Raw genomic sequence first — 17882 nt, forward strand, 5'->3', positions numbered from 1 at the left:
ATTATGAAAGACACTGTTTATTCTTCTGTGTAGTGTAAGTGGTGTGTCGGGTTACAAAGTCAAAGGGGGATAAAGGTGTAGCCCCTCTGGTTGACAGGCGGTGGGAGCAGAAGAAGCAGATCACTCAGCTGAAAAAACACAAAAATAAAATCTCAAATCTTGACTGAAAAGGAGCAGAAAGAAGAAGATTTATTTATTATTTTACACATTTAAAATACATTTAAAATCATCGTTGTTAGACTAGCAGTTCAACGCTGCTCGCTGCCTTCAATGCGACATGTTGCACAGCCTGACTTCATTTTTTCTCTCGTCTTAAATTGTCGAAAAGGGATTTTTTTTAAACAGGAATGTTCTAGAAAATTAACCTTGTACAGTGAAGACGTTAATTAACAAATCCAAAAATATTTATTTTTTTAAATATACCAGCTGCAGGCACAAACAGCCACACATGTGGTGCCAGTAGCACCCCATCCATGGAGGCGGCCTGGATTCAAATCTGACCTTTGGCATAAAAAGCTAAAAGATAAACCTTGAGAGCCTCCTGGTGTTTCAGGTGCAAAAGTTCTGGAGTATTGCATGATTATGAGATGCTGATCTTTGACGTTAACTTCAAAGTGCTGCACAAAGCCCTGCTGCTTCTTTTTCTGACGGTGAAGTGGAGAATACAGAGGGCGTTGTTTACTGAAATAGTCCAGATGGAAACTTTTTAGGAACGTTTGTGAAGTGTAATGAGGCCGTTATCTCTGCAGAAAAAAAATATATCGACTCTTTTATCAAAGTTCTGCTTTTATGCATCAAGTAAAACGGAATACCTTTTACATCCGCCATGTGAGAGTGAAGACAAACATCTCAAAGACGTGTAAAACAAATCTCTGACGATGAGAGGAGAGTGAGGGAGCTCTGCCTCTTTTTCTGTAATCATGCAAACCAGCACTTTTTTAAAATATACTTCTTTTTACTGAATCGCCTAATCGGCCATAACGTGCATCTTTTTCTTGATCCCTCGTTCCCTCTCCTCCTGATCTCCTGAGTGAACGGTGTGAAGCGAGAGCCCTCCTCGATCTGAAGGGACTTTTGATCAGACTGGTGTGAATTACCCAAACACCCTGCACAGACCCTGACATCAACACACACACACACACACACACACACACACACACACACACACACACACACATACACACACACACACACACACACACACACACACACACACACACACTAATCCCAGCAGCTGAACAGAGGCCAGTGCAGAAAGATGTTCAGAAATGCCCTAAACTGGCAGCCAAACCCACACACAAAGAAGAGGGGGGGTCTGTCAGGTCCATCCGCTCAGGCAGAGAGGGCTTGTTGTGGATTTAGCCGGCTGAAGCCCAGAGAAGAAGACGAAGAGCACTCGGACTAAGCTTCTTTGGCTCTCTCTCTGTGCACAAAAGGTCGACACCAGGGGAGGATTTGTGGGGCAGAAATCGTCTCTTCTCACCTCCTGAATCCTTCCCCCCTCTTTACATCTTCTCTCCTCTCTTTTCCTCCCTGCAGTGTTATGTACGTGTTCGGCGGCTTCAACAGCCTGCTGCTCAGCGACGTGCTCATGTACACCTCACCCAGCTGCCTGGCCTTCTCCAGTGTGGCGTCCTGCAGCCAGGCGTGGCCGGGGATCCACTGCGTCTGGAACAGCACCCAGGGGACCTGCCTGCCCTGGGAGAGCAACGCCAACGGGACTGAGCAGCAGATACCGGCGTCCTGTAACACGCGGTCATGTAGGTTACATCCCAACACAAAAAGCACAGCAATCCTAAAAAATCTTTGAATGTGAAACCAAATCTGAGATGGTTTTAGATTCTTGGAAGAGATGTGCAGAAACAACTTGTTGGTCATGTAAATGTTAGGGAGTGACAAGAAAAAACAATGTACCAAGGGAGCGTTTTATATATATATATATCTATAGACAGATCTTGGTTATGTGCAAACACGCATACAATCTTTGATGTAAATATCTGCAGGAGATGACCCACACTTATTTTTTTATTATTATTTATTATTATTATTATTATTCTACTTCTTTTTTTATTTATTTATTATTATTATTATTATTTTTTTCATTTAATCCTTTTCTACTTCTTTTTTATTTATTATTATCTTTTTTTCATTTAATCCTTTTCTACTTCTTCTTTTTTTTTTATTATTATTATTTTTTAATTTAATCCTTTTCTACTTCTTTTTTTAATTTTTTTTAATTTTTATTGATTTATTGATTGATTTATATTTTATTTTATTTTATTTCTTTAACAGTATGCTTAACCTGACTATCTATATGCTTGTAAAAAGGAGGCACAAAGCTCGTTCTGGATGCTGCCTCTGAATCTGCATACTGTGTATATATATATTTCTATGTATTGTTTCCTTTTCACCACTGGGTGTTAAAAATATGAAAAAATGTTGCAAATATGTCTAAGTACAATGATCGGAAACGTTAATGCATTGCAATAAAAGTATTTAAAAAAAGGGAGCGTTTTAAAAACCTCCTCACAGGAGCTTTAAGGTGATGAAATCTGCAGGAGATCAGATAATTAGAAACATCTTAGTCAGGTTATTGATGAATCCAAAAATATTTTTAAGGGGGGGGGTGTGTGTGTGGTAGTGTGCATGTGTGTGTTCCTAACATGTCCTAAAAACACACCTCAAAATGGCAGCGTGTCCCAGTTCTTAAGTTTTCCTGCCTTCCGTGTGTGTGTGTGTGTGTGTGTGTGTGTGTGTGTGTGTGTGTGTGTGTGTGTGTGTGTGTGTGTGTGTGTGTGTGTGAGAGAGTACAATCAGAGTAGTCATCAGAGGCAGTTCAGCCAGGTCTCTCCACCTCCCGCTGGGGATCCTCTCCTGTTTTGCTTTCTGTGATTTGTTACAAAACAATTCTGAGTTTCTCCTCCGACAAGCCGGCTCTCGTTTGCCGCTCTCTGCGTCTACAGAAATGTTTGCAGACGGCACATTTAATACCACCGAGGCTTCCCTTTCTCTGCTGCTGTCTGGCAGCTACTCTGTCCCACGTTCCCCCAGAAGATACAGAGTGTCCAGGAATAGTTAACTGATCTGTGGTTCACACAGCAGAGTCAGATTTACCGAGTAAAGAGGAAAATGATGAAAGCTGCCTCATATTCACCAGACGCTCCAATTATTTCCCGGCTGCAGCAACATTTTCTGTTTTGTGTTGTCATAAATTGTTCTTTGTTTTTTCTGGTACAAGAGTATTCATGTTCTTCCAAAATGTTGCAGATGCTGATAACGAGAGGTGCGACCAGTACACAGACTGCTACAGTTGCACGGCTAACACCAACGGCTGCCAGTGGTGCACGGGCCAGTGCGTGTCTCTGGGAAGCAACTGCACGTCTGCCACGGTGAGAAAAAAAAAACGGACCGTGCTGCCGACAGTGCTAACCCTGCAGATACATCACAGCTGTGTCCACAACTATCAGTTAAAGCTCGCCTGGCTGCTGTTTGCTGAATATTAGTAAAATAAAAAACACACAAATAATCTCGCTCTGAAAGCGACTAAAGCAAAGTGAGGAGGAAAACGAGGGACTCTGTCCTCAAAAATGAACTTAGTGAAATGTTTGGGTGAACTCGGAGTCCTCATCTCTGTTACGGTCTGATGTGGTCTACTTTATGATTTGATCCGCTTCTCTGAAGAGCTGAAAGATTTTCAACTGGAGGCGCTCGAAGCAACTGCACAGCGCTTGAAAAAAGGAAGCTGGGCGCTGCGCCTTTTTCTCTGGGTGTCCGCCTGCCGCTGCAAACGCTCTCTCCTCACCCGGGAACAATAGAGAAACAAAGCTGGCAGGTGGACACATGCAGGCCTTAAGTTCCTGTGTCCACAAAAAGCTAAACATTGAAGTTCAATGTTTTGAGCGCCCTACGTGCAAAAACGACCTCAGCATCTTTGGGTTTTTTTTGTTTTGTTTTTTATGTTGCTGCGCTCACATACAGTAGCTCCTTGGTGAATCTTAGTAACGTTTTTTTTCCCTATAGCTTCTCCAGGACTCGATCCTCTTCCCGATGTTTTTACGTTTTCTTTGTTAAATTCAATTTAAAAGCAAATATCAAGAAAGCTGTCACTACCAAGTGAAGTGCTGCAAGACAACTCTCGTAACCTAGCAACAGTAATCGTTCAGAGGTTCTTGGGCTCTGCCAGCACAAAAAAAACAAAACCCTGTTGTGGTACACAGCCTGTTATTATGAAATATCAATAATTAGTGGACTTATATCTGAAACACAAATCGCTTCCAGCAGACAATCCCACAGAAACTCTGCAAACACTGGATACAAAACTCACGCTCTTATTGTGAAAAACCTTCCTTTAATGTCCTCCACCTGTTTTTATTAAACCTTATAAAAGCATTACATGTCAAATTTGAGTATTGATTGGATAACGGGCTGAGGAAGCACGTTCCTGCTTCCAGCTTTGAATCTGATTTGTTAAACCACTGCTCATTTATATGCATTATGACACCCAGACAAAAGCTCTCCTCTAGCACTCTCCTGCACTTAATTGAAATATATTTCATACATAATGGGTCCATCTTTCCAAATACAGATATTTAATAATCACAATTACCTGTGAGAACCTGTCTTTTACTCACACAGCTCTGCAGCCTTCATTTCCACATGATCAGATGTCCTCTGAGTCTATTCATTTCCTCTTTTTCTTTTTCCAGGGAGCCTTAGCGGAGTATGAAGTTTGCCCCAAGGACAACCCGTCATTCGTTTGCAACAAGAAAACCAGCTGCAAGAGCTGCGCTGTGGACCAGAACTGTCAGTGGGAACCCAGAAACCAGGAGTGCATCTCACTGCCAGGTAACCGTGAAAGAGGGGATGATACCTTTAGTTTTCTAAAAGAGGCATCAAAGCTCTCACACACACACACACACTCACACACACACACACACACACACACACACACACACACACACACACACACACACTGCCCTGAAGGGAAGTTTAAAGGAGATCTATTCTGCTGATCCATATTTTTTTAAACACAAGATACACCGTTGTTGGCGTCCCCCCCCAGAGTCGATGCTCACACAGGTCACCATGTGGTGGACTCTGAAGCTTCAGTGTTTATCCAGCTCTGCATGGGTCTGTAAACCTTTCTGTGTTCTAACCTCTCTCCATTTTTCAAAAGCATCTCCAATATTGATCCTAGTTTGAGCACGTTTCTGCTCGTGGAGCTTATTAGAAACATGCAGAGGCTTTTTAGGTCGGGTACAATCACTTCTATCTGAACCACTTCTCTTGCCCGCTTCCATCGCTGCAACACCTGTTGACCTGATAACTGCTCTCATATCTGGCAAACTGAGGGGTGTCCAAAACGGGCCGTGTGGTGGGGGTCGCCTGAAAAGCGCCTACCTTCTCTGGTCCAAACAAATCCAGAGCATTCAGGAGCAGAATCTAAAGTTAGAAGGAGGACATACTGACTGCTGCATTGTTGTCAGAGAAGCCAGCACTTCAACATGTTTCCTTAATGATCAGATAGTAAGATACCTTTATCATCTCACTCACTACACATCTCACTGATTGGACCTTTAAAATATGCAGATTATAATGTTTTAGACATGATAAAGTATTGAAGTATCCAAAAGTTTGACATCCTTACCCTCCTTAGATTTGGGTGTTTATTGATATTGCAGTTACATATCTAACGCCAACTCCTCCGCTGTTCTCTCCATCACAGAGAACGTGTGCGGTGAAAGCTGGCACCTCGTCGGCAACTCCTGCCTGAAGTTCATCACAGCGAAGGACTCATACGACAACGCCAAGCTGGCCTGCAGGAGCCACAACGCCGTCCTGGCCTCGCTGACCACGCAGAAGAAGGTCGACTTCGTCCTCAAGGAGCTGCAGATAATGAGCGTGGCGGTGAGTAGGAGGGAGGTGGGGTCATCATGTGTGAGGTTTTTCCTCGTTGCGTCAGCTGCTATCTTTGAACGTGTAAGTGAGCTCGGCTTACTTCCTTTGTTTGTGTGTGATTTATGGGCCGGCGAATGTGGAGCGACTAACAGAATCTTTCCTGAGAGCTCAGACTCCTCTTACTCGCTCCATTAGAGCACATACGCAGAAATCTATATCCCAACAATCGACTCGCCGTCACAAGCTGCTGTTTGTATCATCAGATGCAGGTCACATATCTACAGATGGATGAGAGGACGGTAGGGGGGCGGTGTACAGGGTTGGCTTTAATCTGTGTATCAAGTCAGTTTGGACATGAAAATAACTCAGAATACAAACATTAAAGGTCACATATCCTCTTCTTCTTCTTCAGTTTAAATAAGTCTCAGAGCTCCTCAAAACATGTGTGTGAAGTTTCTTGTTCTAAATCCACTCTGATCCTGTATTTGATCATGTCTATAAAACCCTCTATTTCAGCCCTGCTCAGAACAGGCTGTTTCTTTAAATATGTAAATGAGCTGTGTCTGACCACGCCCCCTTCTCTTGAAGGGCTTTCGTGTACTGGTGCTTTCTCGCTCCATGTCCTATTGTTTACGGTGAGAAGGCAGACTCAGAGGGCAGAACAAACACCTAGCTGTGGGAGTGTCACCCACCTGGGGGAGGGGCTACTGCCCTTTGTGATGTCATGGAGGGAAATTCCGATGGAGCAAAACGGTAGCACTAATGGAACGCAGCGTGCATGGACTATGTGGAAATTGGCAGTTAGAGTTCACACTCTCTCACTTCCTGATCAAAAAGCTTTAAAGAGAAATCTACATTCCTCCAGCTGATGAGCAAATATGCTTTTTAATGAGCCACATTTTGGCTTAATCAAAGCAAAAATCGGTCTAAATATTTGACAGTGTGTCTCCACTTGAGAGTATTTCATAACCCCGAGGGTTTCAAACGCAACCGCGAGCGTTCAGATTTAACGACCCCGGTCTGCACTCAAAAAAAAAGGAAACACACGGTGTCATCTCCGGCTGCAGTCCTGCTTCAGCTTCTGCACAGATCACCCAACGTGCACAAACGCTGCCTTCCCCTCGCCGAAGTTCCACCCATGCATAAATGTAAGCCACTTATGATACTACAAAGTGCTCTTGGGCCACCGCATAGCGTATGAAATGTTGAAGCTAAAACATTTGGGTCTAAATCACAAAGCGAGGGCCGGAGCTAAGAAAAAACGTTTTCCATCCATACTAATGAGGTTGTTTAGATTTCCCCTGTTGGTTTAGACTCCAAAAAAAAAGGAATAAAAGCCTCGCTGCTGTGGAGTAACATTGGTATTCAATGTGTCCAGTTCGATAATAAAAAATCCTGTACGGGGCGCAGAGAAAACATGCCTCACAAGTCTTCCCTGCAGCCGCGCCATATCGACACTGTTTAGGAGTTCCAATTTCCAGACAGGATCAATCAATCCAAACAAAAAAAAAACGCAATTAAATCTGGATGGAACAGTAATTCGACCCACGTCTGCGGGAGATCGAGCTCTCTTTGTTTACTACTACTGCAACAGCACGGCCATTGATTGGAGATGGGATGGATAACAGAGCCTCCCAAGAGGGGTGAAGTAAAGCTGCTTTTGTAGCCGCTCGGCTGCTCACTCGGTCGGGGGGGAATTTATTTCACTACAGATGAAATATTGAATTCTAAAACGCTCTTTTTTTTGGGCGACTTACAATCAGCCTGTAGGTTTATTTTTTAAAAGATGGAAAATAGTTGACTAACATGTCAGCTTTTTGTGACCCTGCAGGGTGAAAATATGAGCAGGAATGTCTTTAGTCTTTAAGTTATGAGAGGTTATGAAGAAGCTGATTCAAAATGTTAAAGCTGAAGGAGCTGGACGTTGACGATGTGTGTTGTGTGTTTGTTTTTCGCAGTACAAGGCCACAGTGACGCCCTGGGTCGGGCTCAGGAAGATCAACGTGTCGTACTGGTGCTGGGAGGACATGTCGCCCTTCACCAACACCACCCTGCAGTGGCTGCCCGGCGAGCCGAGCGACGCCGGATTCTGCGGCTACCTGGCCGAGCCGGCGTCCAGCGGGCTGAAAGCGCAGACCTGCATCAACCCGGTGAACGGCAGCCTGTGTGAACGACCAGGTGAGGAATCAATGACGGGAGTGAAAGACATGATGCATTAACGATGTCCATGCTGCTGCTGCTGTCGACTGAACGTCTCTCTAACCCTTCCAACGGGCTCGAACGTAACCCCTCTCTCTCGTGTTCCCCTCAGCCAACCACAGCGCCAAGCAGTGCCGGACGCCGTGCGCCATGAGAGCCACCTGCAGCGAGTGCACCAGCAGCAGCTCCGAGTGCATGTGGTGCAGCAACATGAAGCAGTGCGTCGACTCCAACGCCTACGTGGCCTCCTTCCCCTTCGGACAGTGTATGGAGTGGTACACCATGAACACATGTCCGCGTAAGAGAACCTCTCCAAGTCCCTCTTAAACTCACTTATGAGAAAGTCATACACACTGGACAGATTCTCCAGTTATGTCATCACTAAATGTAGTATGAAAAATGATGCCGTTCAGTCTCTTTTTAGATCCTGTGTAGTATGTGGAATGGAATTAAAATACCCTGACACACATGTGAGGCCCCCGGAGTGAGGTCAAAAAAGACGATTAAAAAAACCCTGCAGCAGCGAGGCACTCGATAGAGACATGACATCGTCCTTCCTCTTTTACTCCTCCTGACATTGAGTGCATCATTACATTAGGGCTTTCCCTAAAGTTCAACAAAGCAAAGCACACATTGTTATACCGCAGTTCCTGCATACCCAACACCCCCCACCCCCCACACCCCTCCAGTGCACACCAAACAACGATAAAGAGAAGGCAAAGACCTTGTAACAAAGTGATAATAATAAAACACAATGAAAAACATTGAAAGTGCAAAACACTTCGTGAATTACACGTTGACACGGAGCCTATAGCAGGAGCCAATGATGAGGCCGCAGCCCATTTTTAGTGACCCCTCCCCCAACTCTTTCTATACTTAACGTGCTGCAAACAAATCTCTGTTTCTCAAAACTCTTTCTGGCTGACACATCATGCAGCGACCGCATTTCTCTGATTGAGCTGCAGCCGCTACATTGCCATGACTGCTTCCCTCCAAGGCCGGATTCATGAGCACCAATCAATGAGAGGGGGGGCTAACTCAGCAGGCACACATTATGCTCGACAGCTAATGTCCTCCACCACTTGAGCACATGTAGAGACCTCCATCACATTTTGAAATAACCCTGTCTCTGTGGAGCATCTTAAATGTTTGTGTGTTTTTTTTTTTTGTTTTTTTTTAACCTTCATTAAGTGGAGCACATTAAACAGCCGCCCCTCCAGCAGATGAGATGGGGATTAATAATCTGGTTTAGTTTGATAACTTAGTCTCCAGCTGCTGCTTTCTTTTCGCACGGTGCAGCAGCGGAGAACAATTTTCATTTATTTAACCTGGCAGGTCAATTAAGTACAAGTTTGTTGCTTACAGCCGAAGGCAGAGAAAAAAAAAACATCCTTGAGGGCGAGAGTTAGGAATTCAAATACAGGGAAATATCTACGGAGAGAGAGAAGGTGGAGAGAACCAGCAGCTGAGAAATGAACTCGATGAACTGTTGAAGAGGTGTTGTGGGTGTTTTTAATGTAAACAGTCGAACACACTCGACCTTATAAACAACACTCGATAACACTTACAAACTAACCATCCCCATTACTGGTTGAATCATGGTGCTGTGTTTACATCTCTACTAACATGTATGTGACAAAGAACGGAAACAGGAAGCTTTAGTTACTCAAGAGAAGTCACTGAAAACATCACTGTCTGCAGGAATGAACTCGTTACTATTCTACAATTCATTTATCAGACGCTTTTATCCAAAGCGACGACCATCAGAGAGTAAGAAAAACACAAGCAAGAATCTAGAGAGGAGGAGACAACATCAGGAAGAGCAAACAGACAGCTTTAAGTCTGATAGGACACACAGGTGCTGACAGGAAGTGACCAGAGGCAGAGCACAACATGGACAGCTGTTCCTTAGATTTCTCATCAGAATCAAAACCATCCTAAATATCATCATCGGTATCATGAAGGTCGTAGGCGTTCATAAAGAGCTGGGTCTTTAGCTTTTTCTTAAAGGTGCAGAGGGACTCTGTAGATCACATGGAGTTTGGTAGTTCGTGCCACCACTGGGGGGCGACAGAGGAGAAGAGTCTAGTCAGAGACTTAGGACCCTGTTGTGAAGGTTGGATCAGACGCCTTTCATTGGCAGAGCGTAGTGGGTGGGAGGGAGTGTAGACCTGGATCAGAGAGTTTTGGGAGGCGAGCAGCGGAGTTTTAAATTTGATGCAAGCAGAAACTGGGACTGGCAGTGTAGGGAGATTAACAGCGGAGTGACATGCATGTACCCCTTCTCTGCAGGGGTTTCATAGTGCATGTATGAAGACCTGCTAGTACACACAAGTCCCAAACTCTTACACTTTACTGTTAATGCACCTAGCAGCCATGTTGGATTTTAGCTCAGGTTACTGAAGTTACTCCATGTCCTGATGACGTATTCGACTGGCAACTTGGAATTCCCAACTTCTGAGATCAAATGGAACGCACCACAAGATATGTTTGTCATCACACTAACAAATATCCTACGCTGTTTTCTAACTGCTGTGTGTGTGTGTGTTTCTGCTGCAGCGGAGAACTGCTCCGGGTACAGAACATGCGGCATGTGTCTGGATCAGCCCGGCTGCGGTTGGTGCACCGACCCCAGCAACACGGGCAAAGGTCAGTGCATTGAGGGCTCGTACCGGGGGCCCTTCCAGACCTCGGTCCCGGCCCCGTCCACCCTCCCCGGCGTGCCCGCCAGCCCCCAGCCTGCCCTCAACGCCAGCATGTGCCCCGGAGAGGCCAAATACAACTGGTCCTTCATCCACTGCCCAGGTACACAACAGTTACATGTTTCATCACTTCTAAATGATTTTCTTCTTTAAATGTTTAGCAAAAAAAATATATTTGACCGCATGAGATATTCAGCTTCATTTATGTGAGACAGAGCAGACAGTACAGTGAGTATTATATATAATATAATAAGTGAGTCCGATGTGCAGCAGCAACAGACAGATCAGAACCCGAGCAGACCCCCAGACTGCACTCACTTTTTTTTTTTGCTTATTGAGTTTTAAACATTTTTCCAAGACACACAATCCCAATTAAATAAATTCTAAGGAAAAACAAAAAAAAGATATACACATGCACATATATACACATTTATAAAATAAGGGGGGGAAAAAGTAAAATATAATAATACAAAATAAAATAATAATATTTTAATAATAATAATAAAATAAAATAAAAAAAATAAAAAAAACTTTAATTACAAAATGTTGCAAAATTATTACCGTCCGTATTAGATAAAAATAACCAAAGGGAGTACATTGCCATAGATGATTTGTTAATCACAAATATTCTGCCCGGGAACAGTTTCTGCAAAAAATGAGCACAATTACAGACATTGCCAACTCTTTACCAGCCTAGCTCAAAATATGTGACAGATCTTTACCCCGAAGAAAATTAATATATAGGCCCCAGATATCATCAAATAATTCTCGTTTGTCTTTAAGTGTATATGTTCTCTTTTCCAGAGCCAAGCACAGAGACATTTCATTAAACCATCGAGTAATACTTTTTTTTTTACTAACAAATGAAAAACAGCTTCAGTCCTGTTTTATCAACATTCCCGCCCTGTATGTGCGGCTCACACTGGATGTGCTCTTGTCTCCTCTCTGGCAGCGTGTCAGTGCAACGGTCACAGCCAGTGCGTCAACGAGAGCGTGTGCGAGAAGTGCGAGGACCTGACGACGGGCCGACACTGCGAGAGCTGCATCTCCGGCTTCTACGGAGACCCCACCAACGGGGGAAGCTGCCAGCGTGAGTATCTCCAACCCCGCACTAAATGAAGTCAGTCAGTTCGCCCTGCGCTGGGCTTCGTTTAGCTTGTCACTTTTTTTTTTTTTTTTACAGTTCAGTTTTTTATGTCGGCTGTTTTTTTCCTGATTCCTCGGCTGCACGGTGAAGCGACCCCCTCGGGATATTAAAGATTTACTCCCCTTCCGCAGCTCAAAGTGACAGTCAGTCAATCAGACGGCAATTCAATCCTCTGTTCCGTCGACAGCTTCATTTTAGCTCAGCGATATATTTACAACCAAATGTTCCTTTTTTTTTTTTTTTTAAATGTCTGCCCTCCTTTTTTTATTTCTCTTATCACAGGTGACCCTCTGGATTATACATTTACACTACGCTCAGTGACAGGCGATCAATAAACGAGCCGCTCTTCTTCCTGTCAGTGTTTATGCTTCTCTCTCTTTTTCTGCCCCTCAGGCACGTTTAACTCCACCAGACCCATCACGGCCCCTCTTTACATCAGCGAGCAGAAAATGCACGATCAATACCTCCAATAGGAGCTGATAAAATAACACGTTTTAAAATGAGGATAACATCATCGTGCTGATTTGTTGTTCCAGCGGTTACACAGACTTCTTTGTGTGTTTGCAGCTCAGAGATCGTTAGTGATCACAGTTCAACAGGTGGGACACATTCAGGCAGGTGTTAGAAGTCTGCTCCTCGCTAATGAACACAACCAAACAGACATTTGGCATCTGTTATTGGACACAGAAAACTGTCTAATGGGATGTTCAAAGTCACCTCAAGGGGAGGGGGGTGGAGCCAGAACTTGTTTGGGAGATGCAGGTGTCATGTCTGGTCCGCCTCTTTGCACAGGAGTAGTGTTGTAGTCAAGACCACAGTAACCGAGACCGAGACATACCCGAGACCAGAGTGCTCCAAGATAAGACCGAGACATTCAGGGATCAACACCAGGACAAGACCAAGACCAAGACCAAGACCAAGACCAAGACCAAGAAACAAGACCAAGACATTCAGGGATCAACACCAGACCAAGACCAAGACCAAGACCAAGACATTCAGGGATCAACAACAGGACAAGACCAAGACCAAGACCAAGACCAAGCAACAAGACCAAGACATTCAGGGATCAACACCAGACCAAGACCAAGACCAAGACATTCAGGGATCAACACCAGGACAAGACCAAGACCAAGACAAAGAAACAAGACCAAGACATTTAGGGATCGACACCAGGACAAGACCAAGACCAAGACCAAGACCAAGACCAAGAAACAAGACCAAGACATTTAGGAATCGACACCAAGAAACAAGACCAAGACATTCAGGGATCAACACCAGACCAAGACCAAGACCAAGAAACAAGACCAAGACATTTAGGGATCGACACCAGGACAAGACCAAGACCAAGACCAAGACCAAGACCAAGACATTCAGGGATCAACCCCAGGACAAGACCAAGACCAAGACCAAGACCAAGAAACAAGACCAAGACATTCAGGGATCAACACCAGACCAAGACCAAGACCAAGACCAAGAAACAAGACCAAGACATTTAGGGATCGACACCAGGACAAGACCAAGACATTTAGGGATCGACACCAGGACAAGACCAAGACCAAGACCAAGACATTTAGGGATTGACACCAGGACTAGACCAAGACCAAGACCAAGACCAAGAAACAAGACCAAGACATTTAGGGATCGACACCAGGACAAGACCAAGACCAAGACATTCAGGGATCAACACCAGGACAAGACCAAGACCAAGACCAAGACCAAGAAACAAGACCAGAACATTCAGGGATCAACACCAGACCAAGACCAAGACCAAGACCAAGACCAAGAAACAAGACCAAGACATTCAGGGATCAACACCAGACCAAGACCAAGACCAAGACCAAGACATTCAGGGATCAACAACAGGACAAGACCAAGACCAAGACCAAGACCAAGACCAAGAAACAAGACCAAGACATTCAGGGATCAACACCAGACCAAGACCAAGACCAAGACATTCAGGGATCAACACCAGGACAAGACCAAGACCAAGACAAAGAAACAAGACCAAGACATTTAGGGATCGACATCAGGACAAGACCAAGACCAAGAAACAAGACCAAGACCAAGACCAAGAAACAAGACCAAGACATTTAGGAATCGACACCAAGAAACAAGACCAAGACATTCAGGGATCAACACCAGACCAAGACCAAGACCAAGAAACAAGACCAAGACATTTAGGGATCGACACCAGGACAAGACCAAGACCAAGACCAAGACCAAGACCAAGACCAAGACATTCAGGGATCAACCCCAGGACAAGACCAAGACCAAGACCAAGACCAAGACCAAGACCAAGACCAAGAAACAAGACCAAGACATTCAGGGATCAACACCAGACCAAGACCAAGACCAGGACCAAGAAACAAGACCAAGACATTTAGGGATCGACACCAGGACAAGACCAAGACCAAGACCAAGACCAAGACCAAGACCAAGACATTCAGGGATCAACCCCAGGACAAGACCAAGACCAAGACCAAGACCAAGACCAAGACCAAGAAACAAGACCAAGACATTCAGGGATCAACACCAGACCAAGACCAAGACCAAGACCAAGAAACAAGACCAAGACATTTAGGGATCGACACCAGGACAAGACCAAGACATTTAGGGATCGACACCAGGACAAGACCAAGACCAAGACCAAGACATTTAGGGATTGACACCAGGACTAGACCAAGACCAAGACCAAGACCAAGAAACAAGACCAAGACATTTAGGGATCGACACCAGGACAAGACCAAGACCAAGACATTCAGGGATCAACACCAGGACAAGACCAAGACCAAGACCAAGACCAAGAAACAAGACCAAGACATTCAGGGATCAACACCAGACCAAGACCAAGACCAAGACCAAGAAACAAGACCAAGACATTTAGGGATTGACACCAGGACAAGACCAAGACCAAGACATTTAGGGATCGACACCAGGACAAGACCAAGACCAAGACCAAGACATTTAGGGATTGACACCAGGACTAGACCAAGACCAAGACCAAGACCAAGACCAAGACCAAGAAACAAGACCAAGACATTCAGGGATCGACACCAGGACAAGACCATAGCGGTAATCGTGTCTGGGTTTTTTAGATTTCAGGAGCGACACGACGTCATCACAATCATTACAATAGCTCTTCCATCCGATACCTACTATGCAGACTGACTCGAAATGCGCAACATGTCAGTGGGGAGGATTTTGGCTTCACCTTTGTACAGCGGGAGAAGTTTGAGGCACGTTGTCCATCTTTATATGTATTCTATGCATCAAATATTTGAAGAGATCATGTCTTTGGACTAGGCTTGTCTTGTGGTTTTTTGTGGCTTCTCAGTTGGACTCGATTCATGGACCTTCGATTCAGGGACAAGACCATAAATATCACAGAAAAAAAATCATCATCTTGAGTGCAGGGGGGCGTGTCACTCACTTAGACCATAACAAAGGGAAGGTTGCAGCCGGGAAAAAAATCTAATTAAGAATGAATAGAGGTTATTTGTTCTTTTAGAAAAAGGTGTTTTCCTTCTAATTAAAAGTAATGATGTGGATCAAAAATAGCCTCTCAGTGGTGGTCTTGACTGGTCTTGAATTCAAATCTGGAGTCTGCCAAGTCTGAGACGGAGACAAGACCGAGTAAAAATGCTACACAGGAGTGACTCTGGAATTTTTTTTTTTCATCATTGTATAATTGATTTCTTATCTTTTCTTCCCTCTTTGCAATAAGGAACTTTGGTCTGGTCAGAATAATGGCAGTGACTTGTTTTCATATTTAACCATTTTCATGTGTCATGTGTCCCCCCCCCCCCCCCCCCTTCAGCCTGCAAGTGTAACGGCCACGCCAGCATGTGCAACCCCAACAACGGAAAGTGTTTCTGCACCACCAAGGGCATCAAAGGAGATCGCTGCCACCTGTAAGTTTTTTAAGGATTTTTCCACCACTCCAAACTGCCTCCGCACTCTCACAGCCGCTCCTCCACTCGTCCACAGTTTCAGGAAAAATAAACATTTAGCGGTCTTATCGTTTCAAATTTTCAATCTTAACTACGAGTAACTACAGCATTTAAAGCTGTTTTCACATCTGCACTCCTGAAAATATCTCGATTATTTTACTGCCCTGTAACAGGATCATCAGTGCGTCATGGACAGGTGCTCATTGTTGATAGTTAAGGTGCTGAAAACTTGATATCCATCTCTTCATACTGTCATTATCATTCTCGTTTTACCGTCAAAGTCAAATGTGAAGCCTCTTAAAATTCAAGGATTTATTCTGTACTCGCATCATTTTACAAGACGTGCGAGGCCTCATGGTAATATGTCAGGACTTTAAGAAAAGACTCATAGCCCTCTATGTCCTTTTTCTTTTTTTTGGCTCACTGTGGGAAGCAGCTGTTCATTAGTGCCGGCAGCACTTCTCTTAACCCTGGCCTTCATTACCGCAGGGCTTCCCCAAAGCCCATTAAAAAAAAACCTGAGATACAGTTTTGGGAAACGAGTGGTCATCAGTTTGAAAACTAGTCTGCTTCTGTCTCCTTCTGCAGTCAGAGTCCTCCTTTTGTTTCTGATTCATTCTGATGTTTCTGTTATTCCTGAAGACATGTCGTCATGAGTGTTATGGTCATGAATCCCTCTCTTGTTTAGTTTCTCCTCAGCTGATCAGCGCGGACAGTCTGCACACTTTCACATTTTAGCCATTTCCACACAGACTTCACTGAAGCCTTCTCAGGCTCCTCCCCCTGAGTGTGATGTCACCGTAAAAATGGCTGCTGTGCGACTAGTCTGTCTTATTTAATAAATCCTCCTCCCTGTCTGTCTCCACCTTTATAAGTTACTTCATCTCTCCTTTATCTCTCCCTTTTCAGGTGTGAAGTGGAGAACCGTTACCAAGGCAACCCCCTCAAAGGAACATGCTACTGTAAGTGGAATTCCAATTATCAACTTCACTGAGAGAGTGTGTGTGTGTGTGTGTGCGAGTGTGTGTGTGGGATCAGGACTTATACTCTCCTCCTCCCTCGCTCACTCAAGACAGTTACACGGTGCTCGAATCAAAGTGGGTCTCAAGTAGTTTGATGTTTTCAAGAAGTAAGAGTCAGAGGAAGACACGGCTTTTCAAACAAGCTGCAGGTAGGAGAAAAAAAAAAAAAGCTTTTGAGGAAGTGTCTACCAGGGACAAACAGTTTGAAATGAACACAAGATACTTCTGCCCTAATGAAAGGATGAGCGCCCCTTGCTCCAGACATGCACCTATATCCTACTGATAAGTTACATTACAATTAGTCCATTAGTCGCCACGGCAACCAAACCAGCATTGCCACCTTCAGCAGACCCAGGCCCCAGGCAGTGACAATGCTGATACTACCTACCTCCCTTACCACATGGCCTCCTCTTAGCCCCCATAGCTCAACCGTGTAGAGTCAGGACATCAACAGGGTTATAAAGTGGGAACCTCCCTTCACCTGTGTGTTTCGCCCAATTAGTCCCAAAGCACCTCTGGAAGACTGGACAGTAACATCTGGCGCCCCAGAGCCACTCCCCCTCAATTCTAGCTCTCACTGCACATTAGTAACTTACTGAGATTAAGTTCAGTTCATCTCCTAAAAAACTCTCCTGTTTTGGTATGCTTTAACTTGAATCTGATTTGCCTGATCAACACAAAGATGAGTTTTTTTTTTTAATTTTTAAATTTAAATTTTTGTTTAATTTTTTTTATATTTATTTATTTATTTATTATTTTATTAATTTTAATTTTTTTTTTTTTTTTTTTTTGTCTTAACTCAATTTATATGAGTCCCATGAGTGGCGCCGGTTGCTGTAATCGATTAGTTTGCACGCCCCCTGTAAAGACACATCAGTCCTTGAAGCAGGCAGCCTGGGTTTGACTCCGACCTGCCACTCCTTTCCCACATGTCAGTCCCCATTCTCTCTCTCTCTCTCTATCC

The 17882-nt window shown here is 44.3% G+C and overlaps 1 protein-coding gene across 3 annotated transcripts in view; it reads left to right on the plus strand.

Moving 5' to 3' along the window:
- atrn (attractin) overlaps window positions 1-17882 on the plus strand; it is a 183440-nt gene that overhangs the window by 49072 nt on the left and 116486 nt on the right. For all 3 annotated transcript variants that reach the window (XM_061062761.1, XM_061062762.1, XM_061062763.1), the window contains exons 12-21: window positions 1540-1760; window positions 3268-3389; window positions 4707-4845; window positions 5726-5907; window positions 7857-8076; window positions 8210-8395; window positions 10657-10902; window positions 11752-11889; window positions 15764-15857; window positions 16806-16858. In XM_061062761.1, the coding sequence (XP_060918744.1) occupies window positions 1540-1760; window positions 3268-3389; window positions 4707-4845; window positions 5726-5907; window positions 7857-8076; window positions 8210-8395; window positions 10657-10902; window positions 11752-11889; window positions 15764-15857; window positions 16806-16858 (1601 nt within the window). The remainder of the gene's footprint in view (window positions 1-1539; window positions 1761-3267; window positions 3390-4706; window positions 4846-5725; window positions 5908-7856; window positions 8077-8209; window positions 8396-10656; window positions 10903-11751; window positions 11890-15763; window positions 15858-16805; window positions 16859-17882) is intronic.

Source organism: Labrus mixtus, chromosome 18 (assembly GCF_963584025.1).
Source record: "Labrus mixtus chromosome 18, fLabMix1.1, whole genome shotgun sequence".
Taxonomy (NCBI): Eukaryota; Metazoa; Chordata; class Actinopteri; order Labriformes; family Labridae; genus Labrus; species Labrus mixtus.